This window comes from Euleptes europaea, chromosome 2 (genome assembly GCF_029931775.1).
Source record: "Euleptes europaea isolate rEulEur1 chromosome 2, rEulEur1.hap1, whole genome shotgun sequence".
Lineage (NCBI taxonomy): Eukaryota > Metazoa > Chordata > Lepidosauria > Squamata > Sphaerodactylidae > Euleptes > Euleptes europaea.
Genome location: NC_079313.1, coordinates 24,056,556 through 24,084,376, shown reverse-complemented (window position 1 = coordinate 24,084,376; position 27,821 = coordinate 24,056,556). Strand labels below are relative to the sequence as shown.

At 44.8% G+C, this 27,821-nt stretch overlaps 1 protein-coding gene across 1 annotated transcript in view; it reads left to right on the top strand.

The window, feature by feature from the left end:
- PAPPA2 (pappalysin 2) overlaps positions 1-27,821 on the top strand; it is a 153,570-nt gene that overhangs the window by 43,237 nt on the left and 82,512 nt on the right. Inside the window, exons 3-7 of the mRNA XM_056844705.1 lie at positions 6,907-7,052; positions 13,598-13,891; positions 15,325-15,517; positions 23,709-23,830; positions 26,708-27,200. Of these exons, the coding sequence (XP_056700683.1) occupies positions 6,907-7,052; positions 13,598-13,891; positions 15,325-15,517; positions 23,709-23,830; positions 26,708-27,200 (1,248 nt within the window). The remainder of the gene's footprint in view (positions 1-6,906; positions 7,053-13,597; positions 13,892-15,324; positions 15,518-23,708; positions 23,831-26,707; positions 27,201-27,821) is intronic.

Genomic DNA, 27,821 nt, shown 5'->3' with positions numbered 1-27,821 from the left:
CAACACCAACAAAAATAACAGTGGAGACAAGGGACATCCCTGTCTAGTCCCTTTCGTGATTTGGCAGTTATCTGACATTGATTCATTAACCAAAATTTTAGCTTGTTGGGAGGTATAAATAGCCGATATACCTTTCTGAAAACGATCTCCAAAATTCAATTTATCCAAAATCCGTTTCAAGAAGTTCCAAGAGACCATATCAAAGGCTTTTTCTGCATCCAAAAATACAAAAACCGCAGTTTGTTGAATATTCTGGTCATAATATTCCAGTGAATCTAGTAAAATTCTTACATTGTCTTTTATTTGCCTTCCTGGTATAAAACCTGCTTGGTCCTCATGTATAAGATCCTTAATAAATTGCTTTATCCTACATGCCAAAACCGAAGCAAAAATTTTGTAATCCACATTTAAGAGCGATATAGGTCTGTAATTAGATGTTTTTTCTGGATCTCTTCCTTCTTTGGGTATCAGTGATATAAATGCGTGTGACCAAGTCTCCGGGGATGTTCCCTCGTCCAAAATTGCATTGTAAAGTGAACCAAAAAATCCAACTAAATTGTCACTAAATGTTCTATAAAATAGTGCAGTAATTCCATCTGGTCCAGGTGTTTTATCCATTTTTTGTCTCAGTATTGCTTCTTGTATTTCTTCCCTTGTTACTGGAGCTTCAATACATTCTCTCTGGGTCATTGACAAAGCTTTCATCTGTACTGAGTTTAGAAATTTATCTATTTTCTGTTTTGGAGTATTTTCTTTCTGATATAACTTAGAGTAAAATGAAACAAATTCTTTCTGAATTTCTGAAGTTGAATAAACTGGTCCTTTAGCAGTTTGGATTTTTGTTATAATCTTCTTTTGAAATGAGTCCTTCAGTTGTGTTGCTAAAAATTTTCCTGGTTTATTTGCATATTCAAAATACTTTTGTTTAGCAAGTTTCAGATTTTTATTCATTTCCTCCATTATTACCAAATTTAATTGGTGTTTAGATGCAGAAATCTGTATTTGAATTTCTCTTCTCTCCTCTTCCTGTGTTACCATTACCAATTTCTGCTCCAAATTTTGTAAATTCCAAAGTATGTTGTTTGTAAATTGCAATTGAGTCTTCTTCCAGGCCGAGTGTTTCTGTATCATAAAACCTCTCAGAACAGCTTTGAATGCGTCCCAAACTGTATTTAAAGAAGTTTCCCCATTAAGATTAATTTCAAAAAAGTCTTTCATTAAAACCTGTAATTCCTTTTGTATCTTGTTGTCTTTTAAAAGTTTATCGTTCATTCGCCATCTAAATGCTTGTTTATTGTTCCAATCAAAGGTAACAGGATTGTGATCAGAAAAAGTTCTAGGTAAAATATGAATTTTACGTAATTGCGTGAAAATTGATTTACTGGCCCATATCATATCGATTCTGGAGTGTGAATCATGTCTTGCTGAATAAAAGGTGTATTCTTTAGCTGTTGTATTCATTGTTCTTCAAATGTCTTGTAATTCTAATTCTGAAGCCATGGCAAAGAAAGTTTTAGGCAAGCATCCATCATTGATATCTTTTGCTTTTGATTTTTTGTCCAGAGATGGGAGAATAATTCCATTGAAGTCGCCCATCAATAAAATTTGGTCTTTTGCGTACTGGGCTATCAGATCATGTAATTTTTCATAGAAGGATTTTTTCCCTTCATTGGGTGCATAGATTCCAACCACTATTGTCCTTTGTCCCAATATTTTAGTTCTGATAATTACAATTCTTCCTTCATTGTCTTTATATACTAGTTCTGGACAGAGACTGGGGTGGGCATAGATTACCACTCCCTTTGTTTTAGTTTTAGCAGAAGCAATAAATGCTTGTCCAAGCACCTGTTTCTCCAGGTATTTTTTATGCTTTGAAGTTATATGGGTTTCTTGTAGGCAAATTAGGGAGTATTTATATTTCTGTAGATATTTGAAGACTCTGGCCCTTTTAGTTTTCTCATTCAGTCCATTTACATTCCAAGAAATTGCTTTTGCCATAATGTAGTGTTTTTTAGCAAAATAAAAAGTCTATAGTTTGGTACCACCTTCTGCACCCTGTACCTCTTCTTCTTCCTCTTCTTCTTCCTCCTTCTCTCCAGGTAATTCTTTAAGGTCCGTTTTATATTTTCTCAGAAATTTCCCCACATCTGCTTGGGATAGAATTGTCGTTTTCACTTCCTTATAGGTGAAAGCCAAACCTTGTGGCATAATCCAACGATATTTGATACCATTAGCTTTCAGTATAGACACAAAGTCTTTGTAGTTATTCCTCTGTGAAAGTAGATGTCTTGGAATATCCTTCAGTAGTATAAGAGAGGAATCTCCTGCTGACACTGGATTTTCATAATGAATCTTCATAATCTTATCTTTAACTCTGGTGTCATAGAACACTATCATCAAATCTCTTGGCTTAGATCTTCTCATTCTAGCAGGTAGTGGTATCCTGTATATTCTATTAATGGCTTGTTTTAATTCTTGTTCATCTATCTGAAATAAGTAGGCCAAATTTGGTATTGCAGATTCTTTATTGTCTCCCATCATATCTGGAAAATTGCGTATACGAAGGTTGGTCTCTCTCACTCTCATCTCCATCATTGCCATTTGATTTTTTGCCGCCATCTGATCCGCTTGTATTGTTTCAATCTGTTTTTCTTGGCTTGTTAATTTTTTCTTTGTGTCCTTGTGCTCATCCATCACTTTCTTAATTGATACATCCATCGGTTCTTGTAGGTTATCCGGGCTGTGTAACCGTGGTCTTGGAATTTTCTTTCCTGACGTTTCGCCAGCAACTGTGGCAGGCATCTTCAGAGTAGTAACACTGAAGGACAGTGTCTCTCAGTGTCAAGGGTGTAGAAAGAGTAATATATAGTCAGAAAGGGGTTGGGTTTGAGCTGAGTATTGTCCTGCAAAAGTATTGTCCTGTAAGTATCAAGATAATGTGCTAATGAGGGTATGGTATGTTAATATGGAACCATTGTATCCTGAAGTGATCTGTTAATGTGTGTAATCCAAAACTAATCTGTATGGCTATTGTTGAATGTTGTCTTTGTCTGGAGGTGTTTCAGGGCAGGAAGCCAAGCCTTATTCATTCTTAAACTCTCCTCTTTTCTGTTAAAGTTGTGCTGATGTTTGTGAATTTCAATGGCTTCTCTGTGCAATCTGACAAAATAGTTGCACAGAGAAGCCATTGAAATTCACAAACATCAGCACAACTTTAACAGAAAAGAGGAGAGTTTAAGAATGAATAAGGCTTGGCTTCCTGCCCTGAAACACCTCCAGACAAAGACAACATTCAACAATAGCCATACAGATTAGTTTTGGATTACACACATTAACAGATCACTTCAGGATACAATGGTTCCATATTAACATACCATACCCTCATTAGCACATTATCTTGATACTTACAGGACAATACTTTTGCAGGACAATACTCAGCTCAAACCCAACCCCTTTCTGACTATATATTACTCTTTCTACACCCTTGACACTGAGAGACACTGTCCTTCAGTGTTACTACTCTGAAGATGCCTGCCACAGTTGCTGGCGAAACGTCAGGAAAGAAAATTCCAAGACCACGGTTACACAGCCCGGATAACCTACAAGAACCAATGAACTCTGACCGTGAAAGCCTTCGACGATACATCCATCGCTTGCATATCTGTCTTCATAACAGTCATTTGAGTTTTTACTTCTTTCAAGTCTCCAGTGACCACATCCAACTTCTGATTAATAGCTTGGGATGCTTGACCAAGATTTGTCATCATAGAAGTCAACTGTGCCATCTGTGTAGACATCTGTTCAAACTGTTTATTTGTTGCCTCAGTTTGTTTAGTTAGCATATCCTGTAACTTTTTTTCCATGGTCGAGGTTTGTAAAGAGTCCCTTAGTTTAGTATAGGCAGGGCTGTGTAGTGAGCCAGAGCGGGGTCGAGACATTTACATTCAAAAAAAGCTGGTAAAATACATGTCCACCGACAGGGCCTTTAAGGTGCTGGTTAAAAGATGATAGTTCAAAGATCAGCCTAATAATTTTTTCGGGTTGAAAAGAGTCGAAATTGGCTTTAAAATTGCATTTTAAAGTTTTAAAATACCAGTGAGTTTTTTCGGTCGCTCTAGATCGGGTTAATCAGGAAGTAAACAGGAAGTTACTAGTGCTGCAGACCTTCTATCGCCTCTTCTCGATGGTTATTCCTTCAGGAATGATTTGAAAGTAACTCGAGTGCGACGGATATTCAGTCCCGCGGCTACTTCCTGTTGTTTTAGTTCCAATGATAGAGAGGGTGTTATAGAGAGTCTTCCGTTCCAGGCACTCCCTTACTGCAAACGTGGCAGGAATTCGCCGGAAAATCAGGAAGAGAGATCACCCTCCCCTTCCTTCGGACCTTCTCATTGGTGATAATTCTTGTCAGTCTAAAAGGTATCCTTCCGACTCTTTGTTATGATTTAGGCTGATCGATCCGATAAGGCTCCTGTCGCTAATCCCGATGACTAACTCAGATCAAACTTTTTCAGTTCGGATTATGGAGGGGTGGGGGTCCCAGAAATATTCTTATCAGCCCCCCGTCTGTTCAAATTTCTAGTAAGTAGACGAAGAGTTCTTTTGTACTCACTTGGGTGTCAAGAGGTGAGGTTCTTTTCTTTATGTAGTCTTTATGTTGGTATTAAGGCGGTGGAGGGTAGAGCTTGCTGCCAGAGTTGCGTTTTGGCGATGTCCTTCCCTAGTGCCCTCGCAGGACCGGCATCTAGGACTCCGAGGGGCTTAAAAAAGCCCCCTCAGAGTACCTAGGAGGTCAAACCGCGTTTGCGGGCTGCAGGGAGTTCCTGCTTTCCAACCCACTTGCAAGGGTCGGATTGGGGTATCTATGTACCCCAAAAATAACGCAAACTTGGATTTCTCCCAGGACAACCTGGGGAAATGGAGTGCTCTCTCCAACGGCACCACCGGAAGTCTCCCCGGTAATGGCTTTCTTGTGTCTCTGGGGCTGTTACAGGTGAAAGCTGCACAGAAAGAATTTGTACATTACCATAAAAGAACAGTTCTTTTCATTTGAATCACTTCTCACATTTAGTTGCCCCAAAGACCTTACGGACATCATATAGTGTTTGTCTGTTGTACATTCAGAAGTTCAAACTATGGTTAATATAAGCCATGGTTTGGTATGATGTAGGACATTGATCCCCAAAACAGTGCCCGTGGATGCCATGGCAACTGCCGATGTCATTTCTTCTTCCCCAAAGCATCTCTTGCCCGAATCTTGCCCAAATCAAACAGATAATCCTGCTTTTCATCTACCTGTAGATGACTGGGGAAGGCAATGGCAAACCACCCCATAAACATAGTCTGCCCAGTAAACGTTGGGATACATCACCCCATGGGTCAGTAATGACCCAGTGCTTGCACGGGGGACTACCTTTACCTTTATCTAGAGCAGGAGACGTTTTAGAAGAACTCAGACTTCGTGTCTACAGGGAGTTCCCATTCAGAAAGAACAGCCTTCTTCATAGGAGGATGCTTGGCTTGGAACCCCCCAGTATTTTGTGATTGGTCCAAGTCCCCCTGGCAACCATTTTTTGGTTGGCTGCACATTTATTTTGTGGTGGTGCTTACTCAGTGTTCTTAAAGTTCCAAAACAGGGTACCGGTTCAACATGGTTAGGGACCCCAACTGAACTGTAGGTGTGCGTGTGTGTTTGCAGATAAGGCAGGGATGGAAGCAGGATGGAGCTGTAAAATTTGTGTCCCAAGAAGCTGAACACAACTTAGCATGCCAACCCACCATATTTTCTTTTCTTTCTTTTTTTAAAATATTTTTTATTAAATTTTCCAAGGTACAGAAAGGAAAAATAGGGAAAGGGGGGTGGGGGAAATAATATAAAAAAATGTACGTCACATCTTGGACCTCATCTAGCACCACCCTCCTCTCTTTCTTAAATGAAGCCCTGGACCTTTTCCTGAATAAAGCATTCATCCATTATTTCACTAAGCATTACTGATTATATCCGATGCCCAATTCACTACTGTTAAGAATTGTACTCAGTTCTACATAACATACAATGTATCTTTTGTTTTGTCAGTCATAATGCATGTCTTTTCTTCTAAGTAGTCATAGTTCTTTCATTATCTATTAGTATATGGTTAACACTATTATTTAATACATACGTTAGATCACATATATCTATCGTAGAAAGATTGCCATCATCTCATTCTGAAGCAAAGCTGAAAGTCTTGACATAGATGCATATTCATGCATTTTTGTAATCCACAGTGTTAATTCAGGTATCTCTCTGTCCTTCCATTTCATTGCAAACACAGTCCTGGCAGCCATCATCACATATTGATATAGCTCCTTATACTTCGGTTGAATTTGAGTTGGAGTTATTCCAAGCAAAAAATATTTTGCTTCTCATTCAAAATTCATTTGTGTCAGTTCTTGTATCTCTTTATGTATGGCCTTCCAATATTTTTGAGTTTTCTTACATGTCCACCATTGGTGGAAGAAGGTTCCTTCAGTCTCTGAGCATTTCCAGCAATTGGCTTGATTAGATTTATACAACTTTTGCAGATCTTTCGGAGCATAATGCCACCTATAAAACATTTTATACCAATTCTCTTTTACTGCTTGTGATCTTGAAAATTTAATTTCAGCTTTCCACATTCTTTCCCACCATATTTTCTGAGGTCAGCCCTGGTTTCTAAGATCCTTTTTAGAATAGAAATGTCAGGGATTGAACCTGGGGACTTTCTGCATGCAATGGATATGATCTGCCCTCCCCTGCAACCTTCATTAAGATTATAAGCATAAATATACGCGAAGTGTACTTTTTCAAGGTACTATAAAAATGTCAAGCTTGTTCATTTTCATTGTTGTTTTTTCTCTCTATTCTCTCCCTCACCATTCCTGCAGGGCATACATGAGCGTTAAGGAGCTCAAGGAGGTTCTACAACTGAACAGCACTCACTTCCTCAATATCTACTTTGCCAACTCGGTTCGGGAGGAGCTGGCGGGTGCTGCCACCTGGCCCTGGGACAAGGATGCCCTTGGCCATCTGGGTAAGTCTGGCTGTTCCGGGAAGTGTGCTTACATACAAGTCAGTTGTCTTATATGTGATAAAGAAACTTTCAACTGGACTTGCAAATAGGTTTAGTATTTTCCTACATAAATATAGAAGTCCAACACTAATGATGGGAAACAATTATTTAGCTTAAGAGGTATTGATTGTTTTCTGATTGCTGTACCTGCTGTCTTCTCTCTCTCTGAGAGTCAGCATGGTGTAGTGGTTAAGAGCAGTGGTTTGGAGCGGTGGACTCTAATCTGGAGAACCGGGTTTGATTCCCCACTCCTCCACATGAGCGGTGGATGCTAATCTGGTGGACCAGGTTGGTTTCCCCACTCCTACACAGGAAGCCAGCTGGGTGACCTTGGGCTAGTCACACACTCTCAGCCTCACCTACCTCACAGGGTGTCTGTAGTGGGGAGGGGAAGGGAAGGTGATGGTAAGCCGGTTTGATTCTTCCTTAAGTAGTAGAAAAAGTCAGCATATAAAAACCAAGTCTTCCTTTTCCTCTCACTCATAGCAAGAGAGTTTAAATTGTACAGGGCTCTACCGGCGATCTGTGTCAGTGCCGAGTACTGGGTAATCTGTCTCTGAACATGTGCAAAGTCCTTGTCAAGAAGATTGTGTGGAGACTGACCATGGTTCTTAAGTGTGAGGAAAAGGCATGCTCAGTGGCACACTCTAGGCCAGGGGTCCTCAAACTTTTTAAACAGGGGGCCAGTTCACTGTCCCTCAAACACTGTTGGGGGCCGGCCGCCCCCCCCCCCCGCCCAAACGGGAAGGCAGACAGGCGCCCAGGCAAAGAAAAGTTAACTTGAGGCAGGAGGATGTGCCGCCCCTTCCCCAGGTGCCTCTCCATGGTCGACATGCCCCCCTTCGCTGGGCTGAGAGACCACCCCGCCGCCGGCGCGCGCCCTCCTTTCCCGCCTCCTGGAGCGGGAGGTGGGCTGGGCTGGCCCCCTGCTTGGCAAAGAGCACCTGAGGGGAAGGGGGAAAGGCGCGGGAGGAGGCCGGCAGGAGACGGGGGTCTCTCAGCCCTCCCTTCCCTGGAGGTGCCGCTACCCAAGCCCCCCGCGCGGGGGCCCCAGCGCTCGCTCGCCCGCTCGCCTCGCTCCTGCTTGGCTTGCAGGCAGACGGGGATGTTCTTCTTCCAGCCCAGCATGGCTCCTTCAGGGCTGCGGCGGCTGCTGTGGCAGGAGGAGCAGTGGCGGCGAGGGGCACATTGCAGTCCAGGGCGGCGCCTCCCGTTCCCTGAGCCGCATGTGTGCCTGCCTGGGGAAAGGAAGGCGGCGGTGGCTCTTCAGGGCTCCCGCGGCAGGGAAGGCGCAGAGGCGGCGGCGGCTCCCGGGTCGGCACGGTTGTCGCCGCTCCGCTGCTGCCGCCAATGCTTTATACGGCAAACGGCCGCCTTAGTTTGGGGAAGGGACGGGCGCGGTGGCGGCAGCTCCGGAGGGAGGAGGGGGCCGGGTCCAGGACCCTGACGGGCCGAATCCGGCCTGCGGGCCGTAGTTTGAGGACCCCTGCTCTAGGCCTTGGCTCTGATGTTAAGGTTTTCTTGTAAAAAAAAAATGCCAGTTCCTGCTCCTCATGGACTTGGAAAATGTGTGTGCAGCTTTTTCCAGGACTCCACCTGCTAGAAGCTCAAATAGAGTTCAGTGGAAGCCACAGACAGGATTTCCATTGGTCAGTGGCCATCCCGAGTCCCAATACGTGCATTGAGGTCCCCAGCAATTTCCAAATTACCCTTTGGGAAGAATCGACTTAAAGAGCTTAAGAAATTCCCCAGACTAGTCCAACAATTTTCCACTGTATCGTTACTTGAGAAAGGGGGGAGAGATAGGTTGACACTACAGCAAGGGACAGTTGTGGGAATTCAAGGTATACTGCAAGTGCCAAAGGTGGGAGTTCAAAAACCTGAATATTTGCTAGAAACCAAATCCATTAGAAACCAAGCAGGCAATGCCATGTGTAGGATGCCCCCCCCATCCCTTTTTGTGCTTTCAATACGATGAATATCATGGAAGGGAGCAGCTTTCAAGGCTCCAAGGAGCAATATAATAGGATGCTCACGTAGGAAAGGTTAGGTCAGTGGCCATCAACATTCTTGGTTCATCTTCCCAAGGTACTGATAATGCTTCTGGCTGGAGCAAAAGGAAGACATTTTGGTCCTTGAGGCAGAAATCCAAAGGGCACCGTTAACACGGGTCGCAACCTACGAGAACGGGAGGGGAAACATCCCCACTATCCACTTTTGCTCCACACCACCCAATTTGTACCACTATTTGTGTATTTTTCTTTTTTAAAATTATGCTGCCTTTCCACCTGAATAGGGTTCCCAAGGCGGTGAACATGAAAATGTTCGAAACATGAAAACAGCATTGAAAATAGTATTTAAAATGGTTCAATAAAAACAACTAAACAGATAAACCCGGGAGGAGGGCCAATAACAGTTATTGGGGGTATGCCAAATGAAACAAACGTGTCTTCACTTGCTAGTGGCAAACAATGACAGAGAGACAGATGACTCTCCTTGGGGAGGGAGTTCCAAATTTTGGCGCCAAGACCGAGAAGGCCCTTTCTTGGGTTGCCTCATGTCTAGCCTGAGAACTTAGCATGTCCCCTGTTTGTGACCTTTACCTTTACCATTAGATGGTACTGACTTTAATACATAACCTTGTCATGCGTCACTTTATGTGGCAAAATATGCTTCTCGCTCTCCGATTGCGGTCTGGAGAAAAGAGTGGCACCCGAGTAGATAGAAATTGGCTTTTTTTGCCATAGGGAATAGCTACCCACCAATTATATCCTGTAGAACACGGTCTTTGTCTTCTCAGCCAGGTTTGTGGTCTCGCATGAAGGCAAGGTAGAAGCATTTCCCTCAGCCTGTCTCTCATCCCCCCCCCCCACCATTGCAAGGCATCTTTCTCAAATTTCAGGCATCCTTGTTTCGTAAAACGTGGTCGGTTGTGACATTAAAAAATGGTATAATAGTTCCTAATGACAGATATGTATCCAACTGCATTCCAAAGACGTAAAGGCACAAATTTGTGCCAATTTTCCCTCCCGCTGCAGAGTCCCACCAGGCCGTTCCCAAAAAAGCAGCCAGGGAGCTGCAACACAAGGGGGAATTGGTGGAAATCACTACCTCCTCGTAAGAAACTTAAAGGCCCTTAATTTTTCTTAACTTTGTTGTTGGATACGGGCTGTTGTTTTTGCCAACTGCCAGGAATAAACCAATCCAAAAGTTCAGAGGCACCAACCCATCTTGTGAGGTAAACTGTTTGCTTAAGTACCTGTAACCTGCTGGGCTTTTGAGACGGCCTGAATCGCTATGAGGTAAATTCTCTGATCCTGAGGTGATGCCAAATAATTGGCCTTTGGGCTCTTAGGATGATTAGCTGACTCAGATTTTATTTTGAAAGCCAAGGCCTTTGTGAATGCACTCCGCATCTCTAAGTGCTCATACCCTACGTGGAAGTCCTGGCCTTTGTGATGTCGCTGACGGACAAAAGATTTGGGTCCAAAGCTGATATCAAGCTAGGGTTGCCGAGTGCCCGGTGGTGGCGGGTAAAATCCCGCCGATCCACCGGGCTGCCTGCCGGCCAAATGATGGCCAGCAGGCACTGTGTGCATGCGCGTGCGCGCGCACGCATCACTTTCAGGGAAACCCGAAAGTGACACGGATGATCTGGATATCTCCGATACAACTCTATGGAAACCATACAGTTTTGGCCGGGACCGCTAGAGCGTGTGTGTTGCGCGGGGTGCGCATTGCACGCCGCAGCCACGGTCCCGGAAAGCTCCTGCCGGTGGAGCTACTGGGCCTGGCAAGCCTGTATCAAGCCCATAGGTAGAGGACAGTAGTAAGTTAGGGGGCCCAAAATGATGTAGGAATTGGAATAGTGAGATGTAGCTGGATATTTTCCCGTGTGAGAAGTTTCTGAATCCATTTGGTTCCACTTTTCTAAGGATTTTGGTTTGGTGTCAGTGGCGCATTTGGCCCCGAGGAACCTGCTGAAACTCTCACAAGGGATCCTTTTTCTCCTCAGAGGAAATTTGGTGTGTTCACTTGGTCTGAAAACAAACTGGCAGTTGTCAGTCTTCGAGAGAGGGGATCGGGCACGGTGTCATGGCCTCCTTTTTCAGCTCTCGCTTTCTTGCTCATATTTTCTCCAGCAGACAGGGTTTCATGTTTCTACTTGAAAGCGGGAAGAGCTACCATTTGCAGCTAGTGGTTGACACAGTGGGATTACCGCTGGGCTCGAGCATCCCATTAACTTAGCTATTAGCAAGTTTTTCTTTCTTCACTCACTTCCATTCCTCTCCTTTGCTTTCAGCAAGGGAGCCTTCTGCCTGAGACTGGGGTTTGGCTGGTAAATCTGTCTCAGTTTTCTTGTTGACTAAAGACATTTCCATTCAATGAATTAAACTCTCAGACATGCCATGTTGTCATATATAAGGAACAGATTTTCCTTGAAAATATAGGTGGCCTGGTCATTTAATCAGTCAAAAAGTACTTGTTTAGATTGAGTAAAAAAGTACTTGTTTAGATGGAGCCGGTGTGGTGTAGAGGTTAAGAGCAGTGGACTTTGATCTGGAGAACTGGGTTTAGAACATAAGAAAGGCCCTGCTGGATCAGACCAAGGCCCATCAAGTCCATCAGTCTGTTCACACAGTGGCCAACCAGGTGCCTCTAGGAAGCCCACAAGTAAGACGACTGCAGCAGCACCGTCCTGCCTGTGTTCCACCGCACCCAAAATAATACACATGCTCCTCTGATACTAGAGAGAATAGGTATGCAGCATGACTAATATCCATTCTAACTAACAGCCATGAATACCCCTCTCCTCCATGAATATGTCCACTCCCCTCTTAAAGCCGTCCAATTTGATTCCCCACTCCTCCACATGAGTGGTGGACTCTAATCTGGAGAACTGGGTTGGTTTCCCCACTCCTCCACATGAAGCCAGCTGGGTGACCTTGGGCTAGTCACAGTTCTCTGAACTCTCTCAGCCTCACTTACCTCACAAGGAGTCTGTTGTGGAGAAAGGAAGGGAAGGAGATTGTAAGCTGGGTTGATTCTCCTTAAAAGGTAGAGAAAATCAACAGATAAAAACCAACTCTTCTTCTTCTGCTTCGTCTGCTTCCTCCTCCTCCAGCGTGGTATAGTGGTTAAGAGCGGTGGTTTGGAGCGGTGGACTATGATCTGGAGAACTGGGTTTGATTCCCCACTCCACCACATGAGCGGCGGAGGCTAATCTGGTGAACTGGATTTGTTTGCCCAATCCTACAGATTAGCCCCCTTAAATATTGTTCTGGGGGTACTGATGATGGTCAGCAGACCTTCAGTGGTAACATAGAAAAAGAAGAGTTGGTTTTTATATGCTGACTTTCTCTCCCACTTAAGGAAGAATCAAACCGGCTTGCAATCACCTTCCCTTCCCCTCCCCACAACAGACACCCTGTGAGGTAGGTGGGGCTGAGAGAGTGTGACTAGCCAACTAGCTTAATGTATAGGAGTCACCCAACAGACTTAATGTGCAGGAGTGGGGAAACCAACCCGATTCACCAGGTTAGCCTCCGCCGCTCATGTGGAGGAGTGGGGAATCAAATCTTGTTCTCTAGATTAAGAGTCCACTGCTCCAAACCACTGCTCTTAACCACTACACCACGCTGGCTCTCAACTACACCATGCTGGCACATAGTGAAGGTATGCAGTGGGAGAGGGGATTAGCAACCTTTAGAAAGCTTAAAGCATTTAAATTTTCTTAACATGGTAAGATCCAGACTGGGGTGTTTTCCCCATGCACTCCTATTGTGAGAGAAGGGGTGTTAATGTCCATAGCTCTCTATCTCCTCTCAAAAAGTTCTGCTACAGGCCACGCCTGCCAAGAACAGCCAAAGGATTAGCTGTCAGTTGTTCTACCAGTTAGGAGTGCTCCGTACTGCTTCTTTTGAAGCTATCTGCTCTGATTTCTCCCCAACCAAAGAACTTCAGCTTATTGCTGGGGTCCATCTTTGGGAGCACAGCTGTTGCTGGGAAGGACGGTGGCCTACCACTTCAGTTTATGAGCCTTCCTTTAATGCACTGACTCACAAGTCAGCAGCCAAGGTTGTCTGGCTAAGAAGGGCTGTTTCAGGAAGGGGAGGGGCTGTGGCTCAGTGGTAGGGCATCTGCTTGGCATGCAGAAGGTCCCAGGTTCAATCCCTGGCATCTCCAGTTAAAGGGACTAGGCAGGTAGGTGATGTGAAAGACCTCTGCCTGAAACCCTGGAGAGCCGCTGCCGGTCTGAGTGGCAATACTGACTTTGATAGACCAAGGGTCTGATTCAGTATAAGGCAGCTTCATGTGTTCAAGCCCGCTGGAGCCTTCCCCTCTTGTAGACCTGCCTGGAGCGCTGAAATGAAACCCCTTCACAACAGCAGGTCTGATGTTCAAATCTGAAATGTCTCTTTATGAATGATAGTGTTTAATTAGCACAAGATAACTTTGTCTGTATGCCTGTCTCTGAATGACAACATTTGCTCTTTTGATTTCAGGAGGAGTGGTCCTCAATCCAACATACTATGGTATGCCAGGTCATACAAACACAATGATCCATGAAGTAGGACATGTCTTGGGACTATACCATGTCTTTAAAGGGGTGAACGAAAGGGAATCCTGTGACGACCCATGTAGGGAGACAACACCGTCTATGGAGACTGGAGACCTTTGTGCAGACACGGCTCCTACTCCCAAAAGCAAACTCTGTCGAGACCCAGATCCTACCAATGACACCTGTGGCCAGACCCACTTCTCGGGAACTCCGTTCAACAATTACATGAGCTACACAGGTAATGAATGGGGAAGAAGAACTCTTGGTTGATCTAGTTAACGGCAGGTGACATGTAGGTAGGGTTGCCAACCTCCATGTGGTGTCTGGAGATCTCCCACTATTACAACTGATCTCCAGGCGACAGAGATCAGTTCTCCTGGAGAAAATGGCCACTTTGGCAATTGGACTCTATGGCATTGGAATCCCTCCCCTCTCCAAATGCCGTCCTCCTCAGGTTCCACCCCCAAAATCTCCAGGTATTTCCCAACCCGGAGCTGGCAACCCTACCTGAGGTGTTGAAGATTTCTGCTCTTGTGTTTATGAAACTTAAGTTTCTGTCTCTCATGATTTCACTGGAAAATCCTGAGACAGTCGGAGCAATCAAAAGGTTAACCACCCAAGTTTCACGTATATTTCATTTACAAATTGCACGAGTTGTTGACTTAAGTTATTTCTTATTATAAGGGGTTAAATCAGGGGTCCCCAACGTGGTGCCTGTGGGACTTCAATGCCATAGAGTCCAATTGCCAAAGTGGCCATTTTCTCCAGGTGTACTGATTTCTGTCAGCTGGAGATCAGTTGTAATAGCAGGAGATCTCCAGCTAATACCTGGAGGTTGGCAATCCTAGGTTCTCAGCTCCAGGCTGGGAAATACCTAGAGATTTTGGGCTGGAGCTGGAGGAGGGTGGGGTTTGAAAGGGGGAGGGACTTCAGTGCCACAGGGTCTATTTGCCAAAGTGGCCATTTTCTCCAGGGGAACTGATCTCTGTCACTTGGAGATCAGTTGTAATGGTGGGAGATCTCCAGCCACCATCTGGAGGTTGGCAACCCTACACCTAAGTCATGTTTTGCTTCTGAAGCCAGTCAGTGGAGGTGATGGGCTAATGACAGACTTTGGAGGCTTATAAAAGGCCCACCTTGCCCTGCTGTTCTAACAGGATAGGAAGCCTTTGCAAGACTGGAGGGGCTGTCTAGAGTGCTCCTTCAGTTTTCCTTGGAGCCTTCTGAGGATCTTGAAGAGTACTTCCTCACTCTTGTGCAGTTCTCTTGTGAAGGATGGAGCAGGAAGACAGAGGCCTGGTTCTCTCTTAGGTGGTCCACTTCTGTCTGAGACAGCCTGGAGACAGGGACCCATATGATTAGATTCTCACTCATGTTTTTTAAAAAAAGAGTCCTGATGATGCTTCCAGTCTTTGGTTACACCTGGGGATTGTATTATTCCAGAGTTCTCTTTGATATGCATAAATTTTAGGGGGGGACTCAAGAATGAAGAGTAAGGGACACACCAGGGACCGATACACGTAATAGAACCCTTTCAGTTCCTGCAGTTTACCATTCTGTACATTGCCAGCAGTGGGGACTGACTGATCTAAGAATCCCCCCAAATTTGGATACAGCCCTGTTGTTGAGTTGTTTCACAAGTTGCCTTTTTCTCCCCACCCCCCAAAACAGATGATGATTGCACAGACAGTTTCACCCCAAACCAAGTGGCTCGGATGCATTGCTATCTGGATTTGGTGTATCAGCAGTGGAGCCAGGGCAGAAAACCCACCCCTATTCCCATGCCGCCAATCGTCATTGGGCAGAGCCAAAACTCCCTCACAATACACTGGTCGCCCCCCATTAGCGGGGCGCTTTATGAAAGGTAAGGAGAAGTTGCTTAAGTTTGTGTGGATGCGGGTGTGGGGTCAGTCATGTGTTTATTGTGCATGGCCACAGGCCTTTACAATTTAGACCCGTGGTTCCCAGAGCGGTGAGTGCCACCCCCTGGGGCTGTGGGGTTACCTAGGGTGCACTAAGAGGCAAGGGGGCAGGGGGGATCTGGAAGTGGGCCCCTTCAACTATGTTTTTCAATAATTTACAAGAGATCAAGCTATGGGAAATTTGGTAGATATCAGAATCCCCCTCAGCCCCCAGTCTTTGAAGAGCTGGTACCACTGGGTCAAGTTCATCAGTTTTGTTGATTAAATTTCAACTAAAAAGTTTTAATTTGATTTTGAATATATGTGCAATTAATTGTTACCATTTTGAAATTTTATTCTTATTATCTTCTTTAGTGAGTTATGCAACCCCCTGTTTTGAATAATGCTTTTTTATAAGATAGTGTAGGGGACTCTGGGGTTGAGTTTGTAGAACCAAGGGGGCAGTGGCCTGAAAAGTTTGAGAACCACTGAACTAGACAATATTACAACAACTTAAAATATAAATATAAAATCCCTTAAAAGTCATAAGAGTGAAATACACCAATATGGTTCCTTTTCTCATTTAGTGGCTTTTTTTGCCCTAATTTTCCAGGCCGCTAGGCCATAAAGTGCCATTTTTCGGGAAACAAAAAGATCGATGTCAGAAAGCAAGAAAATTAGGTCGTTGGCATCAGATAGTGAGTGAAAAGCGGTCTGAGTAGACAATACTGACTTTGATGGACCAGGGGTCTGATTCAGTAGAAGGCAGCTTCATGTGTTCAACTATCAAAAGCACATTGGGAAAGCTCCACTTTACACAATCTTTGCAAGGGTGGGACCCTTGTCAAGTCCTTGGAAGCATGGGCTGCCGACTTACCTGCAGCCCATTTGTGGGCGTGTGCAAGGAGACCGGCACCAGCAGGCTGGGGCGGGGGGTCGTGCCGGTGGCTGCCAACTAGCGGAGCCTTGTTTCGGGCGGCGGCCCCTTTCTGGCTGTCTGGGCTGCCCTGCGGCCCAGCTGGTGGTCGGGAGCTCCGAGGCGCGGCGGCTTGCAATGGTGGGTCTGCGCCGCTCCGCTTGCCTGCTTCCTCCCGTTTGCTCCCCGTTCCCTTCAATTCAAACTGGCCAATCAGGGCCCAGGAGGGGTGGAGCTGCCTGGCCGGCTTGCAACAGACCTGTGGTTTTCACTCAGGTCCGCCAGCCGGGGATAAATAGCCAGGTGAGCCAGCTCCAGCTCAGTTCTCCGCTGGAGCTTGTCCCGCCCCCCCCTCGCTAATGTTATGTTGCTATTTGTTTTATTTGTCACTGCTTTGTGGGTTGGAAGTTTGGGCATGGGGCCGGATCCAGTTTTGGGGGAAAGCCGGCCTGCGTGCCCCCTTTCCCCACTCTGGGGTCCCTAATAAGGGGTTTTGGGGGAGGCCTGGATGAAAACATGCCCAGCTCAGGGGCTGTGGGGTTGGCCTCCTCCCAAGTGGCAGTGGCCCACACAGCTGGCTTCCATCCAAGTGGGTCCTGCATCCTCTGCCATCCCAGGCTACACCCAGCAAGCGGGCTGGGTTGTAGGATGACTTCAGTTGGCAGATGGGTCAGCTGAAGGATGGATCCCACCCCTATGCTACTCCAATGCCTAGGTTGTAACCAATAAAACGGTGGCCAGTTTTCTTCCAACAAAAAGACTATGGGGATTAACGCATGGGCAGAATGTTCTTGGTTCGCTCCTCCCTTATCTCACAATATTTTAATCCGAGACTGGATAGTCAAATGCATGACGCTAGCCCATCCCACTATAAGTCCGAAGCAAGTAGCTGCTGGAGGCTCCCCATGCGCGTTTGAGCCACCCATATAATGTAGGATAGTAGGGGAGTGACCGCCGTGTCATCACCCAAGGATTGTCTGAGGGGTTATCCAGTCAAAGGCCGATTCTCCCCCCTTTTTTTTCTTGGAACACCACCGTTCCGGTATACCATCGTCTCAACCTGTTAAGCATTGATCTTCTCAGGCATACGATGGCTTTTTGGAGTGGGGCAGTGGAATGCATACTAGAGTGAGGGAGGTGCGTTGATGCTACTGAAAAAAAGATGAAGAGGGTATTTTTTCGCTGAGGTGTTAGAAAATGGGCAATCTGGTGAAGCTAGCAAACCTCAGAAGTTTAGAGCCATTGGTGTGGATGACAGGATGGATTGTGCTAGTCCCATGGGCTGTCATTCCAGTCCCAGAGCGGTGTATCTGGGTTTAGAGACCTTACTGGAAAATCCATTCCACATTTTCTTTGCAACTCTGTTCTGTAATGTATTTCAATGGAGCTCATGCAAGGCAATTTGCAATCCAGGCTCCCATTATCTTCAATAGGCTGTGCATCCTCTCCCATTGTTTCTAATCGGCTAGCCTGTCATTCGTTTTAGTGCATCCCAACTTCACCTCCTTGCTTCCACCCACGCCCGGAAACTAGCTGCGATGATCCTGAGGTGGCCAGCCCAGAGGGGAGGGGAAGGAAAGCCTTGTACATTTTTCAGCTTGCAGCTTCAGAGGCTCGCAACAGCACAGCGGATGGGAACGCGTTGATCAGATTGACGGACCACGTTTTGCTTCCACCCAAAGCTGGAAAGTTGTGCCTTTTCCTTCCGAGTATAAATAAAGCTGTGTGGTGAGGGGGAGGCAACAAAACTGGCTGGGCTTATTCAAAATGGGACAAAATGGACATTTTAATTAAAAAGATGGGACGGCCAGGAAATGTAACAAAAAATGGGTCAGCCTATACAACAGGAAGGCAAAACAGGACTGTGCTTCAGCTGCCATTTGCCTGGGGGGCTCAGTCTCCCCCCCCCGCCAGTTCGGACTCGAGCCCCCCCAAAATTTACGCCTATGCAGGGGAGACCAGTAAGAGGCTTGTCTTTGAACGAAAGGAGGTTAGTAGTGGGCTAGTCGTGTGATTACATGCACTCCGGTGTTCCGGTAGCGAAATAAAAAAAGTAGCGGTTTAGCACTGAAAATATTGCTATAAACCAGGGATTGCTTAACTCGTTTGAAATTTGCGCCTAAGGTGGGTCCGTTTTGCAGCCCACGGACGGTTATGCATTTAGACCACGGGAATTCACTACTTTTGGGGCACAAAGGCGAGACAAATTGGCCGTGCGTTAATCCACTGGTTCCCAACCGGGGGTCCGTGGACCCCCAGGGGTCCGCGAGAACTAAATTAAGGTCCGCAAAACAAAGTTGTAAACCCATAATAAATTAATATTTTCAATTAAAAGTTCTCTATTATAAAAATGTATATTCAAATATTATTCTAAGTTTAATGTTTATCTAACAGTTATGATTAAAGTTTATTTTCAAATTCTCTGAATTTTTATTTTGAACCTTGGGGTCCCTGCACCGAACAAAAAAGTCCCAGTGGTCCCTGTTCAAAAAAAGGTTGGGAACCACTGCGTTAATCCCTATGTGTGTTCTTTATAGCAAGGGGACTCTGGGTTGGGCTTTGCATCGGGGTACCATGGGTTTTGGGGTGCCGCTGGCTCCAGGCTCACCACCTAAGCACTGGCCTGTAAAGCCCATTCTGTAGCACAGGATTGGCCACCAGGGAACTTTCAGCAGAAACAAGCCTCAGTGACTAGGAAGTTGAACTTGTAATACTTCCTGGTGTGATGATTTGGAACGGCTTTGTGAGAACATATGAGTGGAGGTCTTGCAGTTCTGAGGGTCCCAGTTCATGAAGGACTTTAAAGATTAACACCAGTGCCTTGGATAGTGCACGAAACACATGCTTGACTTGAGAATGTTAGCAAACACACAAAAAAACAGCAGCAATGAAAGAGAAGAACCATATATTCATGTGAAGTACATTTTTAGTATGTAATACGTGAATAAATACTACAACAATTCTAATAAGTAGTCCAAAGAATCAAAGGGTAGCTGACGGCAGTCCACAATGTATGGTAATGCTCTGTTGCTTCACAGGTGTATATATGCAAGAGATGAAAGGTAAAGTTTTCAAAAGTCTCACTCAGTGCCGTCAGTCGAGCGTAGCTGTCACAAAGCGTTGAAAAATAGCAGGCAATTAATGAAGAATCTTCTGTTTATGCTGTGTGAAGCTAATTAGCTCACCCTTCATATCAGTGGCGTGGAAAAACATTTACAGGGAGCCGGTTGTAGCCCTGTTTCGACTAAACAGTCCTCATCAGCAACCACTGTGATAAAATATTACAATAAACATAATGTCCACAATAACTCCTGGAGTATAACTCTCATTATGTCCCTATTACCAAATTGTGATAAGCTCTCTCTTCACATAAGTAATACAATACAGGAGTCTATTCATTCTAACATAATTAATTCTACAAAATTATCCCTATGTACAAATGCAAAATTATATACAATTATAAATATAAAATAAAATAAATATTATTATGTAATATATACTTTTTACTTACACTCAGGCTGTTACGTAACTAGCTCTTGAGTTGGCTGGGAACTACAGTTCTAACTTGCCTGAAGCTTGGGCTTAAGTTAGTATCAGCTGGTTGATTACAAGCATCTATGTGGAGGGGCTTTAAAGATTAACACCAGTGCCTTGTATAGTGCATGAAACACATGCTTGACTTGAGAATGTGGCATACACAGAGCCCTACTTACTACAGCTTGCGAAGGAAAGGAGACAGATGAAAAGACCAAGCTGAGGGGAACTGCAGCTTCTCATCTCCATGTTCACCACAAATTAATTGAAAGAGACAGAGGGAATCTCCACTTTACAGCCTGGAAATCCAAGAGAGAGCTGCTTTGACACTTTAGTTGGCTGAAAAATTCTGTTACTGGACGGATTCGATATTTCTCCAGGCAAGCACTGGTATTCAGCATCCACTTCCCACAATGTGCACTGCCAGATTATTTATGTATTTATTTATTTGCACCCTGTTTTTCTTCCCAGTGGAGTCCCAAAGTGGTTTACTTGGTGGTTGCCAACTTCCAGGTGGGCCTGGAGATCTCCCAGAATTACAAATGATCTCCTGACTGCAGGGATCAGTTACCCGGGAAGGAATGGCTGCTCTGGAGGATTGACTCTGTGGCATCATACTTTATGGAGGTCCTTTGCCTTCCCAAACCCTGCCCTCCCCATATCTCCAGGTATTTCCCAAATGGAAGTTGGCAACCCTGCCATCATTCTTGTCTCCTCCATTTTATCCTCACAACAGCCCTGTGAGGTACGGTAGGCTGAGAGTGTGTGGCTGCCCTCAAGGACACCCAACCAGTTTCCATGGCAGATTTGGTCTCCCAGATCTTAGTTCAACACCCTAAGCACTACACCATGCTGTCAGTAGATGCACGTATAGATTAAGTTTACTACTAATGTATGCTGGGCCAGCATGCAGACTTTTGGACTGAAGGTAGAAAATCCAGATGTCGCCCTCCCCCTTCCATAATGCACCCATGGTCTTGTCAAATCCAAATGTTGTTGCAGTGACAAGAGCACCCTGTTAAAGTCTCTTATTTGTTCAGAATATTTATCTGTTGCCTCTCGAGGGACCTGCTTGAAGCAGTTTGGTTAAAAGTGTACTGAATTTAAAAACAAAACAAAAACACAAGAACCAACACTTTGAGTTGTGCCTAGAAACAGCCAGCAAGCTAGTGCAGCTCTTTCAACAGGGGAGTGACAGGATACCTGTATCCAGGTGTTTTATGTTACCCCCCCCCCCGGTGGTGAAGAGGGACCTGGCAACCCTACCCCACCCCCACCAAAATCATTACGTTTTGTCCTGTCCTGGATGGCCCAGCCTAGCCTTATCTTGTTGTCAGAACTTGTGAAACTAAGCTGGGTTGGGCCTGGTTAGTACTTGGATGGGAGACTACCAAGGAAGTCCAGGGTTGCTGCACAGAGGCAAGCAATGGCAAAGCTGCTTCTGCTGGTCTCTTGCCTTGAGAACCCTACAGGATCACCATAAGTTGATTGTGACTTGAGGGCCCTTTCCACCACTAGTGGAATCAAAAATTTGCTTCCCAAAGCAGGTGCCTTAGTAAGGTTCATGGAAAGGCTTGGTAAGGTTCTGTACATCCTTCTGTCCTAGCAGAATGCGCAGTTGTCCTCTATGGTTAAGACGAGTTTTCTTATCCGGAGGAGCGCTCTGCCGCAGATGCTTTTTGCAGGCTTACTTTTGACCTTGGCTGGGGTGGGTGTGGTATTCCCTCTCCCCTGCCGCCGCCTGCACGTACCTTGTTTCAATGGGAAGACGTTTATTTGAACGTGTGGACCTTGGGAAATCTGTACTTGGCCTCCAACCCGGGGATTCCAGAAGGCAAAGGAGATGCCAAAGAAGAGCTGGCAATTCCTCCCAGCTGTTTGCCAGTTGGCAAAACCTTTTTTTCTGGGGCTTTATGCGTGAGTCGAGCTGGGCAGCAGGCAGTTTATTGGTACAGCTGCCAGAAAAAAATAAATATCCGGACCCTGCAGGATTTAGTTCATTCTGGTGTAGATATATATAAATTCTGCACTTGAAAAAAGTACTCCGCAATCAGAATTTCCCCTGTGCTACTATTGAAATAAGTGTGTACTCATTTACTGCTTTTATTGTTTTATGTGTTAATTTTTGCCTGTGGGGCCCCCGCCTGGTGAAATAACGTGATGAGTTTAGGAAGGCTCCCACACTGGCCACGTTCCACAGACTGTAAAATGGATCTCTTTAGGAGGACATTTTTATGACGTGGATTCTGTTGTCGTTTTTAACGTTATTTTGAAGTTGGCTAATACACTGTTGGTGTTTAATTTTCTTGTAATGTTTTATTGTTTTATAAGAAAGGGTACAGAAGGAAAGAGAGATAAGGGGGGAAATAGGAATGTCAGACGTACAGATATAGGTCAATCAGACTACATTGCCCTGCTTTTCTACATTATAATCAAATATGTATTCTAATTATAAAGTAATGAAAGAATATTTGAGCTAGTATGTAATCTAAAAATGATCACCTTATAAAATTATTAGGTATATCAAATATCACTATTATATCTCTATCATTGAAGTAATTTCTCTAAGTTTATATCTCTACATTCAAATTTGTTATCTAGGCACGGATATTAGGTTAGATATCGTTACCATCAATTAATCTCTACTTTCTTTTTAAAAAAATATTTTTTATTTTCCAAAACAAAACAAAAAAGAAAAATACATACACTTACATTCACACAGGTTTTACTCCTTCGGGGAGTTAATTTCACTTTACATCATATACATTTTATAGGTTGCTTAACTTGTTCATATATTATAACAGTTTTGAACTATTCTACCTTACATCGTGTACATCTTATAATTTGCTTAGCATGTTCATATACTATAACAGTTTTTAACTATTCACTATATATATTATCTATATGTGTTGTCTATATATGTTAACTATGCTTATAAAATATTGTTATCTAGCCTTTCCATTTAACATAATCAAAGTAACATCTATCATCGAAGTTATTTCTCTACGTTTATATCTCTACATTAAAATTTGTTATCTAGGCACTAATATTAGGTTAGACATCATTACCATCAATTAATCTCTACTTTCTTATTCTACTTTTTGTTGATATTAAACCTCAACATATTTGTAAAACAATTTCCCCTTTTCATAAAAGTTCATAAATGTTTTATGAAAAGTGTTTAATTTTCATAAACCTGTTTGCAAAAAAGATAAACTATCAGTGAAGTAATACAGACAGACATCAATACTTTATTTTCATTTTTCAGGGTTTTAGGAACCTTTTAAAATTTTGTCACAAGCTGGGCTAGGAATCTCAGAACATTTTTGGGGTGTTAGTAGAGTCTATTAGTAGAGTTGAGCCTCCCTTGACAGGTAGCATTCCACAAGCTCAGTTGCCCAATGCAGTTGGGCAGGAGAAAGTCACACTTTCCATTGAGGAAAAGCAGAAGGGAATAGCAATCGGGGAAGTGGCTGTTTTGAATGGCTGGTTTTTGTTTCAATATTGATCATTTGTGATGCTTTTTATGATTTCAAGGTATTGCTTTTTTACTTGTAAGCTGCCTTGAACAAGATTCTGGAGAGGCACCTTATACATTTTGTAAATAAATAAAATCCCCACCGAAGCACCGATGCAGACAGAAGTAAAATGTTCTAGAAAGGTGTGAACGGAGTATCTCTCCCCCACTTGTCTTTCTCTTTTAGGGAATCAGGAAACCTTTGTGGAAACTGCGCTGAAGATGGAACATTTAGCCAGTATGTACACGAGGCCTCCTCCCCTCGGATTTGCGATTCCTCTGGCTACTGGACTCCAGAGGAAGCAGTAGGTAAAGTTCCCTGTCCTTTCTCCCACAACAGGGATAAACATGTTCCATCAATGGGAGAGTTCTTGTGTATTTCATTTTCCTTTTAAAAAGGAATGCTGTGCATCTCCCAAATTGTGAAAATATTAATGAAAAATGCCCTGGAGGCAGAGAGGCAAGGTAGGAATATAAGGTGACTACAGGAGCCCCGTGGCACAGAGTGGTAAGCTGCAGTACTGCAGTCAAAAGCTCTGCTCACGACCTGAGTTCCTGATGGATGGCACTTTCAAGTAGCTGGCTCAATGTTGACTCAGCCTTCCATCCTTCCAAGGTCAGTAAAATGAGTACCCGGCATGCTGGGGGTAAAATGTAGACGACTGGGGAAGGCAATGGTAAACCACCCCGTAAACATAGCCTGCCTAGTAAAAATTGGGATGTGACGTCATCCCATGGGTCAGTAATGACCCGGTACTTGCACAGGGGACTACCTTTACCTACTGAAAATAAAGGTGTGCTTTTCTGTGACGCCACTGAATTTAGTAATGCTAATGATGATGACAACAATGACAGTTTTGAGGTGTTCCAAGCAATCTGTGTGGATTTTCCTTGTCCTTTCTACATTCCTGCAAGGTAAGTTGATGTTATACACACACACCCCGAAGAGATTACTGTTGGTTTGGGGTGGTGGGAGGAATGCAAAACAGGAGCTTTTGCCTAAGGGCCCCGACAGTGTACTCCTATGTGGTGGGGCCATGGCTCAGCGGAAGAGCATCTGCTTGGCATGCAGAATGTCGCAAGTTCAATCCCTAGCATCTCCAGTTAAGGACTGGGTAGCAGGCGATGTGAAAGACATTAAGCCCTGGAGATTTGGTGCCAGTCTGAGTAGGTAACATTGACCTTGGTAAACCAGGGGTCTGCAGCTTCATGTGTGTTCATGTGTGTATGCAGAGTCACTCCAGTGAAATGCCATTAATGTCATAAGATTACCCTGCTAGTGAGCACGCAAGTGAGGTGATATTTGGGCCTGTGATTTGCTTACTCACACCCTTAGACAGAAATGTGCTCCCAAACCCTTATTCGCAAAGATAATGTGAATGTGTGTATGTGATGGGGGTGGTTGGTTCACTTATGGGATAGAATTAATACCTTATATGCTCTTTGCATATAATGCACACAAGTCGTGAGTCTTTGTTTGCATAGCATCCTTTCCTTTATTCCTTTATTCCTTTATTCCATTCTTTATGCTTGTGGACCAACTGGTCATTAGCAAAACAAACTCAGTACATTCCATAATACATAAATAACCATAATACAAAAATATAATATCTAAACAGTACAGTTAAAAAGAGATATCATTAAAAACCATAGATAAAACTTTTGCCACAGCGAGGGTTACATTTGGGTCAGTATCAGCCAATAACTTTGCAACTATCTCTTGCTTTAGGGCAGGTCCCCACCTCTGAATGTATATTCCATTTGTCTCTGGCGAGATCATGCTTTTTACAATTTACAAAAAAATTCCAAGCATCCTTTCTTAATGGACAGAAACAATTGTTCGCTAGTGTTGAGATGACTGTTCTCTAGCTGGTGATTTCCTACCTTGAAAGTTAACACAAACTGTTGCAAACAGCGGCTGGAAACGGTAGGATTGTTGGAACCGGTTTGCACCAAGTTTTTCCACATAGGATTTCACTTCAGCCCCCATTATCTTTCCTCCTGAAGTGACCCCAGTCAATCCCAGTGATGTCACAGCACCGAGGAGCCAGTTAGATTTGGTTGCGTGGTGTTTATTGCTGGAAGGAGATTTAAGCCCGTTAGAGTGAGAGATAGGACATTTTGGAGGACTTTCATTCATAGGGTCGCCATGAGTCGGAAGCGACTTGACCGCACTTAACACACACAGAGTGAGAGGATACTGGTTGCACAGGCAATTCTAGCTGTTGAATGATCCTTCTAAGAATCTAACAGTTTCCCACCTAGAGTTCTGGGTTGGGAAATTCCTGGAGATTTGACGGCAGGGCCTGGGGATTTTTTTTTTGGGGGGGGGGGCTCAATGAAGATGCAGTGTTATTTCAGGACTTTCATTTTTCTACCCTATGAAGCTGCCATTTCCTCTTGGGGAACTGATATCTGTAGTTTGGAGGTCAGTTGTAATTCTGAGAGAACTCCCTAGTCCCATCCTGGTGGTCTAGTGGTTAGAATTCTGCGCTCTTGCTGTCGCGGCCCGGGTTCGATTCCCAGTCAGGGAATGTGATTGGGGAGAGGCTTTGGCTCAGTGGTAGAGCCTCTGCTTGGCATGTAGAAGGTCCCAGCTTCAATCTCCAGCATCTCCAGTTAAAGGGACTAGACGAGTAGGTGATGTGAAAGACCTCCACCTGAGACCCTGGAGAGCCGCTACCGGTCTGAGTACACATGAATGCATGTGAACACATGAAGCTGCCTTATACCGAATCATACCCTTGGTCCATCAAAGGCATTATTGTCTACTCAGACCAGTAGTGGCTCTCCAGGGTCTCAGGCAGAGGTCTTTCACATCACCTACTTGCCTAGTCCCTTTAACTGGAGATGCTGGGGATTGAACCTGGGACCTTCTGCATATCAAACAGATGCTCTGCCACAGAGCCACAGCCCCTCCCCTAGACAATACTGACTTTGATGGACCAAGGGTCTGATTCAGTATAAGGCAGCTTCATGTGTTCCTTAATTGAGGTTGATAACTCTATTGCACAGCTCTTTTATTGCCATAATTCCAAAACAGTCATAGAAGGGGGCCTTCCTTTTCCACTCAAACAAAGCTTTGTGTGGAGTCTGTCCCTTTCCTTCTGTTTTGAATTGCCATTGATCCTTGTGAATTTCCCCACTTATCAAAAAAAGCATTCCTTTGTTCCGTTGCCTCTGCAGGGCCTCCAGATGTGGATCAGCACTGTGAACTCAGCTTGCAGGCCTGGAGCCCTGAGTTCAACCTCTTCAACATGAGCATGACCACTCCTTGCCCTCAGCCACTCGGCTGCATTTTGGAGCTGCGTTTCCTGCATCCCGTCTATCCAGACTCTCTAATGGTTTGGACCACCTATTTCTCTACGGACTCCCCTAGAGCACTATCGGACGTAGAGATCCTGACAGAGCAGGGAGACTCCGTGCACCTGGGGCCCATGGACACGTACTGTGACATCCCTCTCACGATCAAACTCAGTCTCAACAAGAAGGTGTCTGGGGTAAAGATCTACACGTTCGATGATCATATGCAGATTGATGCTGCACTCCTGGTTTCCACGCCCCAGAGCCCGCTTTGTTCCAGCTGCAAACCAGTAAGGTACAGAGTTCTCCGGGATCCACCATTTCTGGACGGTTCCCCGGCGATGGTGACGCAACCAGGCCAAAAGTTTATCGACACGTGAGTGAAGGGATTGGTACTTGGGAGGAATGCTGGAGTCATGTTTGGGAGGGGTTGCAGTAGGGTTCCCTACTCTGGGTTGGGAAATTCCTGGAGGTTTTTTTTGGGGGGGTAGAGCCTGTGGAGGGCAGAGTTTGGGGAGTGGAGGGACCTCAGCAGGGTATAGATACCACCCTCCAAAGCAGCCATTTCTCCAGGGGAACTGATTTCTGTAATTCTGGGGGATCTTCAGGCCCCACCTCAAGGTTGGCAACCCTAATTCTCCATCTGCCTTCACAGTTTCTGTGTAGGGGAGTTTCTGCGCAGGGGAGGGGCCGTGGCTTAGTGGTAGAGCATCTGCTTGGCATGCAGAAGGTCCCAGGTTCAATCCCTGGCATCTCCAGTTAAAGGGACTAGGCAGGTAGGTGATGTGAAAGACTTCCGCCTGAGACCCTGGAGAGCTGCTGCCGGTCTGAGTCGACAATACTGCCTTTGATGGACCAAGGGTCTGATTCAGTGTAAGGCAGCTTCATGTGTTTATGTGTGACCCTGCATAGGAAAGGTTGCTGTGGCTATTCCTATTTCCAGGTTGCTTTTTTGGTTTGCAGTAGAGCTAATCTGAAAGGCCTTGACAATCTGGGC